The sequence below is a fragment of the Onychomys torridus genome, chromosome 11 (genome assembly GCF_903995425.1).
Source record: "Onychomys torridus chromosome 11, mOncTor1.1, whole genome shotgun sequence".
NCBI lineage: Eukaryota > Metazoa > Chordata > Mammalia > Rodentia > Cricetidae > Onychomys > Onychomys torridus.
Window position 1 is genome coordinate 65328521 of NC_050453.1, and position 15030 is coordinate 65343550.

Consider the following 15030-nt stretch of genomic DNA (forward strand, 5'->3'; position numbering starts at 1 on the left):
TTTACATTGTCACCTCTGTCCTTTTGTTTGAGCCCCGTTCCCAAGCCCTGCTCATTCCTCTTTAACCCAAGAGCTTGTACATGCAGCACACAGCTCTGATTATTACCTCTCCCATCCTTTACTCCAAAGAGGCTGAAAATATAGATTCCAGTTCTAGAAGGAACTTCCTGGGCGTGTGGACTACAGCTGGGAGCAGGCAGTTTTGCTACCCCCTCCCCGCGGTGGGGAAGGCTCCTCTTCATTATTAGCTCCCCCATTCTCACACTCTGTATTTTCTTGGACTTTTATGTATGTGTTTGGGGTGGGGTGAGGAGGTTCCAAGGCATCTGGTCACCATACCTCCCACTTGCAAAGGATGGGGCTCCCCCTTCAGCCCCTTCTTTGCAGCACAGGCCTTGGAAAGCTCTAGGTCCATTGTGGTTGGGGCTCAGCATCCCTAGTGGGGAGCTGGGGTCAGAGGCTTACATGCACCAGCTGCTCCTGTGTGTCATACTCCTTCATGCAGTCTGCCCAGTGGCAGTTGGTCTCATAGATGACCACCTCGGCCTCCTGCTTACAGTCATCCCTGTCCAGGTCTTCCTTGAGATCGGCCAGCTGTTCCTGGGAAAAAGGAAGACCACATCTACGTGAGCCATACCTGGTTACCTGGTCCTAGGGATAGGGTGAGATTAACCTCAGGGCTTCATACTAAAGACTCTAAGTTGGCACGGATGTGGATGCACATTCACATATACAATATATGTACTTACGTGTAGACACATGCACATATATAATGCAGCACGGTGTGTACACACACATGTGCACACAGAGAGTCACACTCATTCCCACTTTCCTCAGCTCAGCCTAATGAAACCACTTGTGGCACGCACAGGACAGGCACCAAAACTACACAGGGAAACCCTGTCTCAAAAACAAAAACAAAACAAAACAAAACAAAAAAAAAACCCTAAACTGAAAACATCTTCGCTACTCATATACTCTGCTCAGTTTATACTGCACCAAGAGAACTGGGCACCAGCAGGCCCAATGGTGTGCTGCTACAAGGCCAAAGCAGGGATTCTCCCATCTGCAATGTAAGTAAGGGCTTCAGCAGAGAGTAAAGTCACTACTCTGTCTTTTTGGCCAAAGGAAGGCAAGCCCCTGCAGTGAAGCTCCCATGGCGTGGCTCGGAGCCTGTCTCCTTGTGAGGAAAAGCCCTCTCTCTACAGTGTCTGTGAATGGATTGTCTTCCTGTGGCCCCATCTCTTAATTGATTTGAGATAGGGCCTCATATAGCTCAAGCATTCACTGTGCTGCCCAGGCTGGCCTGAAATTCCCAGTCCTCCTGCCTCCGCCTCCAGCGTGCGGGGATCCCAGGACTGTACCCCCATGCCTGGTTTGCTCTTCTGCTTTCTTTCTCTGCATGTTACTGGTGTGTAAGAAGGCTACAGGTTTTTGTGTGTTCATTTGCACCCTGCCACTCTGCTGCAAGTGTTTATCAACTCCAAGAGGCTTCTACATCTGCAAATAAGGATGCACTGAGTCCTTCTCTTCCTATTTGTAGCCCATTTACACACCCCTCATCATATTGCGCCAGCCGAAACTCTAAGCACTGTGTTGAACAAGAGTCGAGAAAGGGGACACCTTTGTCTCCCCGATTTTAGTTGGATGGATGCAACAAAATAATCACAGCAAGGAAATCAATCAATCTCAGAATGACAAATGCTGCATCCTTTCTCTCGCTTGTGAGTTCTTCCCTGTGTAGATACATAAAATCCTATCTGTACAGATGGCATGGAGCAGAAAGAAGGCTGTCAAGGGGAACAAGGGGGCGCTAGAGAGAGGGTAAAGGGAATCAGGGTATGGGGAGAATCTGCTACATTATGCACTTATGTGAAATTGGCTTTTTGTAACTTTGTATAATAATTGTGTGCATGTGTGTGTGTGTGTGTGTGTGTGTGTGTGTGTGTGTGTGTGTGTGTGTGTGTGTGTGTATGAGTGCATGGGCATGCACACTCATGCATGTAGAGGACAGAGAGTGTGGTCCTTATTCCTATCTGTGCAGAGTCTGGTTAAGGATCTTGTCAGCATGGATGTGTGTGTGTGTGTGTGTGTGTGTGTGTGTTCAGGTACACTGCTGTGCATGAACTGAAGCCTCAGCTATCATTCCCCAGTCACTGCCCACTTTGTTTTATTGAGCCAGGGTCTCAGATCCATCTGTCTCTTCCTCCCCAGCACTGAGATTACAGGTACATATCACCGTGTCCAGCTTTTTACATGGATGCTAGAGATTCAAACTCAGGTCCTCATGCTTATGTGGCAAGCACTTTACTGACTTCCCAGCCCCTTGAAAAACAGTTTTGTTTTGTTTTGTTCTTAAAGGGTTCTGGGTGCTGGGCAGGAAGAGGACCACTGGGTGGCCTTCTTAGAGTATAGGGCAGTAATGAGGCCCCACCCACGGATGGGGAGTGAGACTCCAAGGTGCTTGGCAAGCACCCATCCCTGGCCCCCTCCCTGTCCTCAACATTCCTGCATGTTTATCTTCCCTGGATGTGTGCTGTCCTCATCAATTCCGGCACACACACCCCTCCCCATGACAGCCAGCCTCATGGAAACTATGCATCATGTTCAGACTGGCGCTGGTGTCAGTGACAGGAGAAGAGTCTGTCACCAACCCCTCTGTTTGCCTGACAATAAGAGGACCCAATATTTCATGAAAATTAAGTGCCTAGAGCATGCCTGATGGTTTACAGTCCTGATAAAGGATGGGCCAGCAGATTCTGGGAGCCAGGGACTGGAGGCCCTGAGCATCCTTGGTAGCTGGGAACTCTGGAGTAATAGATGGAGAGTACACCACTGTGAGGGCTTGGGGCTAGAAGGCTTAAAGCCAAGGTCAGTAGAAGCCAAGCCTTTCACACGGCAGGCTCCTGCTCCAAGAGCAGCAACGCGTAGCAAGGCTTCCGAAGGGCTCTCCATGGAGGCTGGCCCCAGGCACACTGGCCCCAGGCCACAGCTGTTCCATCCTTACTCTTCCCATCAGGAATGATCCTTCCTCCCACCGGAAGTGACCCAGTCCCCTTACTCAGGAGCACCGGTAGGAAAGGATGCAGTGCGTACGAGCAGTGAGCTCCAGGAGAGCGGGCAGCCTTAAGGACCAGAGCCACTCCGGGACCTGAGCAGCTCAGTGCCTTGGCTGAGGCTGTAAGTGGGATAACTGCAGCCTGAAGCAAGGTGGAAGGGAAGGAACATACGTATTCATTCATTAATTTGGCCATATATCTAGCACTTGTGGCAAGGTGGAAGGGTAGAACATTCATTCATTCATTCATTTACTCACTTGTATTGATAAAGATGATACATGTGCAGGGTGCTGAGTCAAGAGAGTCATGGCTCTGTGAGCCCACCTATACTCTGACTTGCTAAGTTCTGCAGATGGCCATCCATCCATCCATCCATCCATCCATCCATCCATCCATCCACCCACACACCCACCCACCCCTGCCTCCCTCCGTCTGTTCCTCTCTTTTCTTCCATCCATTCACCACTAGTGCCCAACACCAGCCAAACCAGGAGATCCAGCCTGGTCCCAGCACAAGGACAGTGGTAGTGGGCAGCAGGTTACCTGTGTCAGTCCCAGTGGAGAGGTTGGCCGCAGGCCCTCGGCCTCAGTCTTGACCTTGCTGCGTTTATGAATGGTGATGGGATCCACGGTGCTGCTCACAGCGGACTCACTGCTCTGCTTGTTCTGAGGGAGGAGGCAGGGGATAGTCTGTCACGTCGGCACAAGGCAGAGGACCCCTGAATTCTCTCTGAGCTCCGGAGTTTGCCCACATAGACCATCTAGGATAACCCTGTATTTGGATGTATGCGTACACACATGTGTACGGTACCCGTTACGTGCAGGGTCACATCTGCATATTTGTGTTCCTGTGCATGCACATATGTGGAGATCAGAGGTTACTCTTAAGTGTGTTTCTTAGTCATCACCCACACTTTTTGAGGGTCTCTCATTGGGACCTAGGGCTCCCCAGTTAGGCTAGGCTGGCTGGCCACTAAGCCCCAGAGATCCGCCAGTCCCCACCCCTCTGGTGCTAGAATTACAAACATGTATCACCATGTCTGGCTTTTTATTTTTAAAATTATTTTTTATTTTTTGAGACAAGGTTTCTCTGTAGCCCTAGCTGCCCTGGAACTTGGTCTGTAGACCAGGCTGGCCTCGAACTCAGAGACCCGCCTGCCTCTGCCTCCTGAATGCTGAGATTAAAGGCGTGTGCCACCATTGCCAGTCAGTGCCTGGCTTTTTAAATATAGATAATAGGGATCAAACTCAGGTCCTTATGCTTGCAAAGCAAGCTCTTCACCCACTGGCTTATCTCCTTAGCTTTCCCACCCTTCTGTATTTGGAAGCATGGAAAACTGAGTCTCTTGGACTGTTCCTTCCACCAGGCCCAGCTCGTTTCACATGAGGCATGTAGTGTTGCTGTGTGGCACAGGACCCTGTACATTGAAGCCTTTCTCCAGCCCTCCATGCCTATTGGACAGAGGACAGACTGAGTGATGGGAGCTTACCCTGTGCCAGGCCAGGGCTTCTGGCCCAGTGTAAGGCCCTTCCCATCACGTGGCCTCTGTCCTAAAAGCAACCAACCAGAGTTGTTGTTCTATAAATTCAGTGGCTGCCCCTTAAGCAAGGATTGTCCTAATCAGCAACTGCAACTCCGCAGCTACCAGCCGCTGTTCGGCCCCAAGGGCCAGAGCTGGCAGGAATTCTGTTCCCTCGGGCACCAACTCTAGCACAGGCGCTAAAGGGAACTTTATCTAGATCTCTAACCCTCTCTAGAATTCAGGATTCAAAGGTTGAGGTGAAAGTCTGCTCGCTCAGACAGGCTGAATAGCAATTAGCTAACCTTTCCTCCTTGCTCGAGTCTTCCCCAAAAACCAGCGTCCTGCTCCACCCCCACATATAAGGCCTAGCTACACGTGGTTCCTCCCTACCACTTCCTGTCAGCTAGTTGCTGACTCAGCCTCCTGACTGCAGGTTGATTTTATTTAATCAAACACATGTAACATGTCTTTTCAGCATTAAACAAATGTTCCACAGCATAAATGAATGTAACACATCTTAAATTAATATTCCACAGCAAACCAGCCAGGCCAAAGTGCAGAGATCTCTACCAGCTTCTAGGGGCTGGGTGAGCAGTGGTGGCCACCTCTGGTTCTCTGCACCCACCTACCTGGTTGGCATCATTTAGACCATTGCTGCTGTTGCCGCTGAGCTGGGTAGGCATGGAGGTGAGAGCCATGGGCTGCTGGGCCAGGAAGGTGGGTGAAGGCTGGATCAGGGGTGGCGTGTGTCCAAAGGCTGAGCCCAGACCCCGCTGCTGGCTCAGGATCTGCTGGTAGGCCACAGGATTGATGGGGTGGGGGAAGGTAAAGGCTGGGCTGCAGTGGAGAACAGAAGAGGATGGGAAAACGTGGGTTCACCATCAAACCAACACTTCCTGGGTAGACCGAAAGCTCAAGATGGCTCAACGCCAATCATACCACGACCATGGCTTGCCCTCATGTAGGCTTACTGCCCACACCTAACTCTGTGAATGCAACCTTGACCCTAGGCAGGCTGGCTCCCTGCAGGTGCCAGGTTCCAGGTCAGCCCCACACCTGGCTGTTTCTGTGCTCTGACACCTGAGGTGTACCCTGAGGCACTGCTGTCTATTCGACCTTCACTTGACCCTGGACCACTGTGCCCCCTCCTTGGTACTGAGCCCTTCAGTTCACACCACCCCACTTAGCTTCTGCTGCACTTACAAGCTGTCATACACTTGCCCATGAGCCACTTTTTCCTAGCAAGAGATAAGGGGATGCTGGTAGGCCCTGAGGCTGTGCCACCAGAGACATATGGTTTCCTCCTTGCTCACCCCAGCATCTCTGCAGTGTGAGCCAACGGCATGAGGAGGCCCCATGTAGAGAGCCTCCTGTCCACAGCACTGGGGACATGCTCCTGGACACAGAGGTCCAGGTGGTCCCATAATCTGCAAAAGAGGCAAAGACGAAGCCTCAGTGTCTTAAGGGGAACTCAGAACTATGACAACCTCAAATTCTTCTTTTTTTCTTCTTCTTCTTCTTCAGATTTTTAAAAAAATTATTATATGTCTGTGGCTATGTATGTGTAGGTACCCACTCAGGCCAGAAGTGGGCACTGAATCCCCTGGAGCTAAAGTTACCAGTGGTTGTGAGTTGCCCAATGCGGGTTCTGGGAACCAAATCCAGGTCCTCTGAAAGAGCAGGAAATGCTCTTAACTGAGCCATCTCTCCAGCCCCATCAGCCTCAAATTCTTGCTCCTTGGTGTGGGCTTAGCATTTGAAATGCTCAGTGTGAGAGCAACTTGTTACACAGCAGATACTGTAAACATCTGCACCGTAAGCTCCTGTATCCAGCCCTCAGGAGGGACCAGGGCTGGGGCGGGCACACGTTTCAGTCACGCTGGCTGGATCTGAGTCCTCGGGGAGGCGCATGGAGTGAAAGCAGGAGAGCAGCATTGATGGGGCCACAGTGAGACCTGTTACCAGCCCTTGAGATGTGCTTAGGGCATGGATCACACCAGTGTCACACCTGGTGTGACCTTTCGTGTTAGCCTACAGCGAGATCCTCTGCCACACTGGTGAAATACCAGAACGGCCTCTTCATTCACAACTCTGTGTGTGTGTGTGTGTGTGTGTGTGTGTGTGTGTGTGTACAGATGTATGTGTATTTTTCGGCATTTGTATATGCAGGTAAGGAACATGCCAAAGTATACATGTGGAAGTCAAAGACAGCTTCGGATATCCTCCTCCCCTTCCAACGTGTCAGTGACAGGGACTCTGTTGTTTTTCCACGGTATACTACAGGCTGGCCATGAGCTTCTAGGGACTCTCCCATCTTCACCTCCCTCCCTCCACAGGAGTGCTGACTATGGATACTTGTGCTACATGCCTGGCTTTTGACAGGTGTTCTGAGGACTCAAACAACACCTACACTTGTGTGGCTACTGTTTCTACCCACTAGGTTATGTTCCCAACTCCCAAGAAGGCCACATTTGACCTTGGCTACCTCTGGTGCCATGATGGAACCCCCAATGACAGGTTTACTATGTAAGGATGTACTCCGGGGTCGGTGTGAACTCTCTGTGTCGCTATTGATTCGTTGTTGTCTACAGAGAGGACCTATTGCAGCCCAGGCTGTCCTCGAACTCACTAAGTAGCCAGTGGTCTGAACTTCCGATCCTCCTGCCACTGTGTCCTGAGTGCTGGGATTACTGGCATGTGCCACTACGCCTGGTTTTTATACAGTGCTGGGGATGGACCAGGTCTTTGTGCCTGTCTGTCAGGGACTCTACCAAAAAGCCACATTGCCAGCCTCACTGCTGCTTTTGAACTATCAACATAGTTGCTAGTGTGTTGAGACACTGGGGTTAAGTTGTATCTTTCTCCAGTAGAAAGCTCTACCTGAAAGGCCACGTTCTGCCACATGGCCCCAGCCCAGCCCCCAGTTCTTACCGCCATGTGCTGTCGGGGCTCACCTGAGGGCGCCGGCCGACAGATGTCCATAGGAGCCGCTGGCCGCTGAGCTGCTCCTGGAGTTGTTGATATAAGCTACCAGCGAGTTGGGAGAGGTCCGGATCATGCGCTGCAGGTCAAGGCTGGCATCTGAGAGTGGAGAGATGGAGAGTGCCCGCTTGCGGCTCAGGCGGGGGGTCACACGTGGGCTAGAGAATCGCGACGCTGTGACAGCCAAGGAAAGACATGTTAGTGTCACCGATTTCCACTCACATCATCCATGTGCATGATGTCTCCGTGCTGTGGTATGGTGGTGAGGGGCTCATCTCCAACACTGAAGAGGTTCTCATGGGGAGGGGGGACAGAACAGCTATGAGCCACAGGGTCACGGGCTTTGTTGCACCTTGTATCACACCAGAATTCCCTGCACTCTAGAGAAACCTTGCCAAACAGAGGCTGGATGGCTACTCCACAGTCTTAGAGTGATACTTGGCTTCTGCCTGGCTTCTCAGAACCTGCTGGAAAGGATGCTGTGAGGGATCAAGGAGGAAGATGGGGAAAGGTCATGTGACACCCAGATGTGCTCGCCCGTGGGGACCCTCAGTTCTGGGCCACCTAAGCTGTGGGAATGTGTTGTTTTGACTGTTTATACCTCCTGAGCACGCACACATGTATCTCTGTGTGTAGGTACACAGGCCACCCATGCTTAGACACTCCTGTATGTGTGTATACTAACTACACACAGACAGACACACAGACACACAGACAGATACACACACACACACACACACACACACACACACACACACACACATAGAGGCTCCGGGCACTCCCTGCTCCAGTCTGTTCTTCCTCCTGAATTCTGGATCTCTCATCTGGACAACAGTGACCTAGAAATGCTTTGACATCACTGGATGACTCCAGTCACTAAAGTTTCTTCACTGTCCCACAGTGGGGTCTTATGGTAGTGGCAGCCTTCAGGGCTGCTGTAAGATGTGAAGTTCGGTGATGGGTGGCCTGGCCTGTAGCATCTGCTCAAGGAAGACTCATGTAGTCTTTGGCACATTATTTTCTTTTGGTATGTGTGTTTATGTGCATGTGTGCGCGTGCGTGCGTGCGTGCGTGCGTGCGTGTGTGTGTGTGTGTGTGCGCGTGTGTGCGTGCACATGTGCGGGTACAGTCCAGAAGACATTCTCGGGTAGTGTTCCTTAGGAACTGTCCGTCTTTTTTAGACAGGCCTAGAACTCACCAAGTAAGCTAGGCTGGGGCGGGGTGAGAGGGCACCAAATCCCGGGGATCGACCTGTATCCACCTTCTGGGAGGATGCTCCAGCACACCCTTTCTCACAGGGGTCCCAGGGAATGGAACTCAGGGCCCCAGGCTTGCAAGGCAAGCACTTTCCTTGACGGAGTTATCACCGCAGCCCATCGTCATATATTTTTCAAAAGGAGATTTCGCTGTTATCACTCTGACTTCCACCCTCTCGGGTGCCCCTAACACGAGGAAGCAGGCCCAAACTGACAGTGGTATTCATCTCTGTTATTCCTGGCCCTCGAGGGAAATGTGTTTATTAACGCGTCTCTTCCCTTGATAAATCACTAAATAGGAAGAAAAGCCTGGCACTCATTTCCCGTGCTTTTCCTGTGATTTATGTCTGGGGACTGGTGCGCTCCCAGCAGCCATTCATCTGTGGTTGCTGCCTGTCCTAACACTGGCCACCGAGTGACCAGCCACTGGCCTGCTCTGCCTCAGAAGATGCCTGATGCGGCCAGTTCCTGCCCTTACCTATCTCTGACTCTGTCTCACCCATTAGCTCCCTTCCCTTCCCTCCCCCTCCCCCTGCCTCTTCCCTCTCCCCTTCTCTCCCATCTCCTCTCCTTTCCTCCTTCTTGTGTATGAGCACATATACAAGCACATATGTGTAGATGTGCAGGGAGACCATGTCAACACTGATGTTTTTTGAGGTGGGTGGCTCTTTGGCCTGGGCCCACTGATTGGGCTAAGCTGGCTGACCTCCAAGCTTTCAGGGATCCTCCTGAAGCTGCCTCCTGCCCCCCACTGCAGAGGTTACAGGTGAGGTCACCCCTATTGTGTCCACTGCTGGGGTTACAGGTGAGGTCACCCCTATTGTGTCCACTGCTGGGGTTACAGGTGAGGTCACACTTCACACTTTCCACATTGGTTCTGGGAATTTGGACTCACATCCTCATGCGTTCAAGGCCAAATCTTTTGCTGAATGGGCCAAATCTTCCCAACCATATCTCCAACTTACATCTTCTAAGCACTGAGACTATAGGTGTAACCCACTACAGCTGGCCCAGGTCTTTCCTGGGCTCACTCTTAGGTTGTATTCTGAGGGATTCAGCCCAAGTACTCTATTTACACTTCACTGACCGAAGGCCCCATTCTTTACATGGAAGAACCACAGAGCTGAGGACTTAGGTAGAGGCCACTGTCTCCTACCTAAGTTACATCACAAGGGCAGTTAGTTCCTTTGTATCCCGGTCAACTCAAATGGCCTCTCTGACCCAGCTGAAACGCAGCCTGTACCCAGAAGCCTGTGGGACATGTAGTCTGCTCTCCTCAGCCTCAATCTCCCCTCTGTCCCAGGCTGGGCCTGGACTCTCTGCCGGAATCAGTCAGTCCCCTGAGGCCCCAGCGATGTCTGCCTCTCTCCTGTGAGATCAATGCCATCGGTTTCTGAGCCTCCCCCTCCGCAGCCTGCATAAAGAATGAGCATCAGGATGGAGGTGACATCCGAGTCAAATTAGTGTCAATATGACAATAAAACACACAGCTGAGGAGTTATAGGGCTATGAGCCGGCAGTACTTCAATCAGGACATTTCAATCTTCTTGGAGTGATGGGGGAGGTGGGTTCTGACTGCTAGCACTGTCACAGTGCCAGTGTCAACAGCCTGGTGTGAGAAAGTCCCCTGCTGGGGGCCATGACAAGTGCTGAGCTGGCGCTCTCCACAGAGCCGCCAGCAGAGGAATGGATGACTTTGGATTTGCGGCTGGCTCTGCTCCCTTCTCGGGGCGTAGTGCCTGGTCCTCCTGCTAGAAGCCAGGCAAGAGAAGAAAAGACACAAGACACGGAGGGAGAGACATCTGTACCAGAGCCTCATCTCCCTGGTCCCGCCCTCACTGTGGCCCAGGGTGGAAGGCGGCATTGGTGTCTGGACCTGTCAGAGGCCTTGCTGTCTTTCTGACCCACCTAAAGCGTCCCACGTGTGGGGTGCCCACAAAACCCACGAGAAGCTATTGTAAGTTCTCAGACACAGACAACCTCTTCAGCTTATGATTAAGTTCACTCCTTCAGGAAAAAATACATGTGAAGTTCTAGGGGTGGGGATGTAGCTCACTTGGTGGAGAGCTTGTCTATCATGTATGAAGGCCTGGGTTCTGAGCCCAGCACCACATAAATCGGCGTGATGGTACAGGCCTAAAATTTTAGGGAGGTAGAGGCAGGAGGATCAGAAGTTCAAGGTCATCCTCAGCTACATAGTGAGTTCAAGGCCAGGCTGGGCTACATGAAAAAGTTCTGTTTTAAGAACTGTTTATTTAGCCCCCCTGAGTTAAGTCAGTTATGACTGTTTAACACACTGTTGTGCATTGGGTACTTAACTAAGGTAAACCCATGTTGTAGGTATGGGAGATCTGGAGGAGGATCTGAGGGCTGAGTGCCCACTAGCCTTCTCAGATTGCCTCACAGTCTGGCAGATCCTGCCTCCATGCCTCTGTTGGATACACAAAACCCCTGGAATGTTCTCTTCTCTGCCGGGTGCCCCTGTCTCCAGACATGAAGGCAAGTGCTGAGAGAGGAGACAGGGAGAGGATGGGTCAGGTCAGGTCAGGACCTGCATTGGCGTGCTTACAAAGGGCAGCCTGGCGCCTGGCCAGACAGACAGAGAGCTCTTTGGGGGCAGAACTTGATGAGCAGCCTCGTGCCTAGTGCCTAGAACCTGACCCGGTATGTGATACTGGCTGTGACGGTGATTGTTTTGTTTTGTGAACTTGACATAAACTGGCCTCGTCTGGGAAGAAGAAACCTCAATTGAGAGATTGTGTCCCAAGACTGGTTGTAGGCAAGCCTGTGGCGGCATTTTCTTGATTGATGATTGATGTGGGAAGGTCCAGGTCACTGTGGGTGGTACCACCCCTCGGCAGGTGGTCCTGGGTTGTGTAAAAATTCAAACTGAGCGAGCCAAGGGGCACAAGCCAGTGAGCAGTGTTCGCCATGGTCTCTGCTTTGGTTCTTGCCTCCAGATTGCTGCCTTGAGCTCCTACCTTGGCTTCCTTCGGAGATAGAGTGTCACCTGGAAGCTGTGAGATGAAATAACCCTTCTCCAACAGGTTGGTTTTGATCAGTGCTTTATGATAGCAGTAGAGAAGCCTACCCAGAAGGTATGCTGAGTAAACAGCCTCTGACTGTGTGTGCATGTGTGCGTTCGTGTGTGTGTGTGTGTGTGTGTGTGTGTGTGTGTGTGTGTGTACCATTTCTTCTGCAGGAACACTGGGCAAAAAGGAACTTGGTCAAAAAGATCTAAGTTTGCCACGACTGAAGCATCCCCTGGGGGTGGGGATGCAGAAAATACAGGAGTTGTTCCCTTGAGGGGAGGAGGAGGATGGGCTCGGGGGATGCCATGGAGCAGGTTGGGTGGGGGCGGGGCTTATTTAGCATCTCTCAGAAACCCAGCAGATTATCTGCACAGGTACTAAGCTGAATGGAAGTGCCCCCTATACTATAACAATCTGAAGCAGAGATCTAAGCTCTGCCTCCCACTAGTTTGGAAAGGGCTGGGGTAGATCTGAGATGGCTCACCAGTTAGAGGTGCTTGCTGCCACGACTGGAGTTCCATCCCTTAGTCCCACGTGATGTGATTAGAAAACCAGTCCCCATATGAGCACTGTGGCATGCATGCTCACACATGCACAACAGATAAGCGAAATACAATATTTAAGAAAAAAGGAAAGAAAAAATCTGAGCCTAGCTCAGTGATGGCGTTGGCATTTAGCATGTGCGAGGCCCTGGGTTCCTACCTGAGTGAAAATTGAGTAAATCTGCTTGGAAACCCTTACTGAGTAAAATGAACAGGAAAAACAGAACATCCTTACGGACTGGTGTGGTTTTCTTGGGCTGTGGCAGATTAGGAACCAAGAGAAAGAAATAGCTGGCTGTTCATATTCTGTCCCCAGTCTTCCCCAGCTACCACCTGCCATCCCGATCCTGCTCAGGTATCTGGGAATCTGCTGACCTTAACACAGAAGTGGAGAGGTGCAGTGGCTGTGGTAAGCTACAGCAAGGTGCCCTTGGAGGTGGGTGCTCCCAGCCCGTGAACTCCTCCAGCCCCGACCATCTTGTTTCTTAGACATGCCCAGGCCCCAGATGCAGCAAATGCTGCATATTCTGGAGCGCATAGCTCTCCGAGACCCCTTCTAAGCCACCCACAGCTGGCACCAGCTCCCCTGCCCACTCCAGTGGCTTCTGCACTAAGAAGCTTGCATCTTTCTCTACCCGGTCTCCTGGGCTGGCCACTCTGCTGACTCAGCAGGTCTTACAGGCTGTGAGCCACCCAGTCGGTCCAGCAGCAAGTCTGGCCATCGTATGTGAAAGACATCCAGGTCAGCTAGAGTTGGGTGCCTGGAGTTCCTCGGGCACCCGGGACTTGGTGCCTGTGGTGATTTTGGAGCTGCACAGCTCTTAAGCCCTCTGGCATGCCACCACAGACAAGCAGAGCTGAAGGCACCAGGGGGCCTGCAAGGGGAGGCAGCAACAGGGTTGCAGAAAAGAGGACACCCACAACTCGTGTTGGGTCCCACAGCTATCAGACAATAGACTCCAAAGAAGTGGAATTTCCCCAGGAAGCTCACACTGGAAGAAGGGAAGGGCTGAAACCCCAGGCCAGCCTGAGGGTGAGCTTGTCTCCCAGAAAGAGTTCACACAGTTCTGACAACTTGTCAGAACATCTTTCAGGGAATATTTGATGGCTAGACCCCATATTGACCAGGATCACTTAGCTATGTATACCTCTCACCCTCCATTTAAACCCAAACTTCCTATTTAAACCCTGAAGATGGAGTGTGTGTGTGTGTGTGTGTGTGTGTGTGTGTGTGTGTGTGCGTGTGTGTTCACTGGACCGCTTTGTTCCTCTTCCCAATGTGGTCACAGTGAACAGATCCTTCTCTGCTTTTCACTATTACTGGTCTGTTTAATTGGCCTGTTGAGGATGGACTGCTGAGCCTGGTTGTTATTGCTGCCAGGGCCCAGGCTCTGACCCTGATGACTCTGGTAAGTGCAGTGCTGGCAGGAGAGGGGACAAGCCACACCTAGCACACTTGGGAGAGGATGAGGACATGATGCCCAGAGTGGCCTGTGACCTGGGTAGATGCACTATGTGGAAGGGGGTGATGACAGCTAAGATATGGACTCCTGGAGATAAGGGTGGGTTTGAAAGAGGTAAAGGGATACTGGTAGTCAAAGGTCACACTGAGCATCAATTGAGGACCCAGTGTATGTTAGCCAGTAGACCACATTTACCTTTATTCTACATTTACTGCGTAATCAATCCTTCAGCTAGCTCCATCCACTTGGCATATATACACTGTGTCCCACTTACTGGTATCTCTCGACCTAGCTATCCCAAAGAAGGTGGGGACAGCAGAGGCTGACCTGGGTCCCCCCTGCTGTCTCCTCACCAGGTCCCAAGGTATCAGTGCTGGCTCCCCTCTGCTTCCTGCCCTGCTGCTCTGTGCTGATTCTAAACTCAGCTGCCCAGCAGCCTTCTCAAGGAGAGAGTTCAGGAACTGGCAAGGGGGCATTGCGGCCAGCTAAGAGAGCTAGGCTCAAAACTCCATCTACAGGACATGTTTGCTCGTCCTAAGCAAGGTCCTAACTCTAGCCGCAGGAGAAACAGTCATTTTTTTTCTGTCCGTTGCATGCATAGTACTGCATGGAGGTGCACACCCAGGCAAGGCGCTCAGGAGTGCTGCCACAGTGTGATTCCCGTCTGCCCAGTTCTGCCTCTCCTGCTGTGTGGGCACACCTGCTCAACTTGGTCCCCTCGCCATAGCACCAATGCATCTGTCCACTTGCCAGTGATGTCCATGTTCCTGCTGGAGCCCTTGGAGGGGGGCTGCCCAGAGCGGCCAACGCTGGCATGTGGGCATGACTCTGCACTTGACCCCAGCACCTCCCTCCTGCCTCGTGTTGCTGTGGCTGCGTTTACAACACTGGAAAACACTGTGTCCCTGATGCACCCTCCCTAGTCCCCGACCCCACTCCCTGCTGTGGGAAAGGATGGGAAAGGAGCCCCTACACTGTGCTGAATCCTAGACCCAACACCTTCTTGGGGAAGGCACTGAATGGGGTGGGGGCAGACACTAGACTGAATGTTAGCACCATTACTTTGTCACTCAGCAGCCTCCCATCAGGGAATGGCAGGGATGGACAGAAACCTGACCTTGCATGTGTGGTGGCGGTGGTGAAGGGGGTGGTCTTTAAGTCTCAGAGAGGCAGG

At 51.8% G+C, this 15030-nt stretch overlaps 1 protein-coding gene across 1 annotated transcript in view; it reads right to left on the reverse strand.

The window, feature by feature from the left end:
- The window catches only part of Gli2 (GLI family zinc finger 2), a 168736-nt gene that overhangs the window by 13558 nt on the left and 140148 nt on the right, over positions 1–15030 (reverse strand). Inside the window, exons 5-8 of the mRNA XM_036201985.1 lie at positions 7536–7737; positions 5211–5418; positions 3602–3724; positions 466–600 (exon numbers count right to left, since the gene is read on the reverse strand). Coding sequence (XP_036057878.1) covers positions 466–600; positions 3602–3724; positions 5211–5418; positions 7536–7737 — 668 coding nt within the window. The remainder of the gene's footprint in view (positions 1–465; positions 601–3601; positions 3725–5210; positions 5419–7535; positions 7738–15030) is intronic.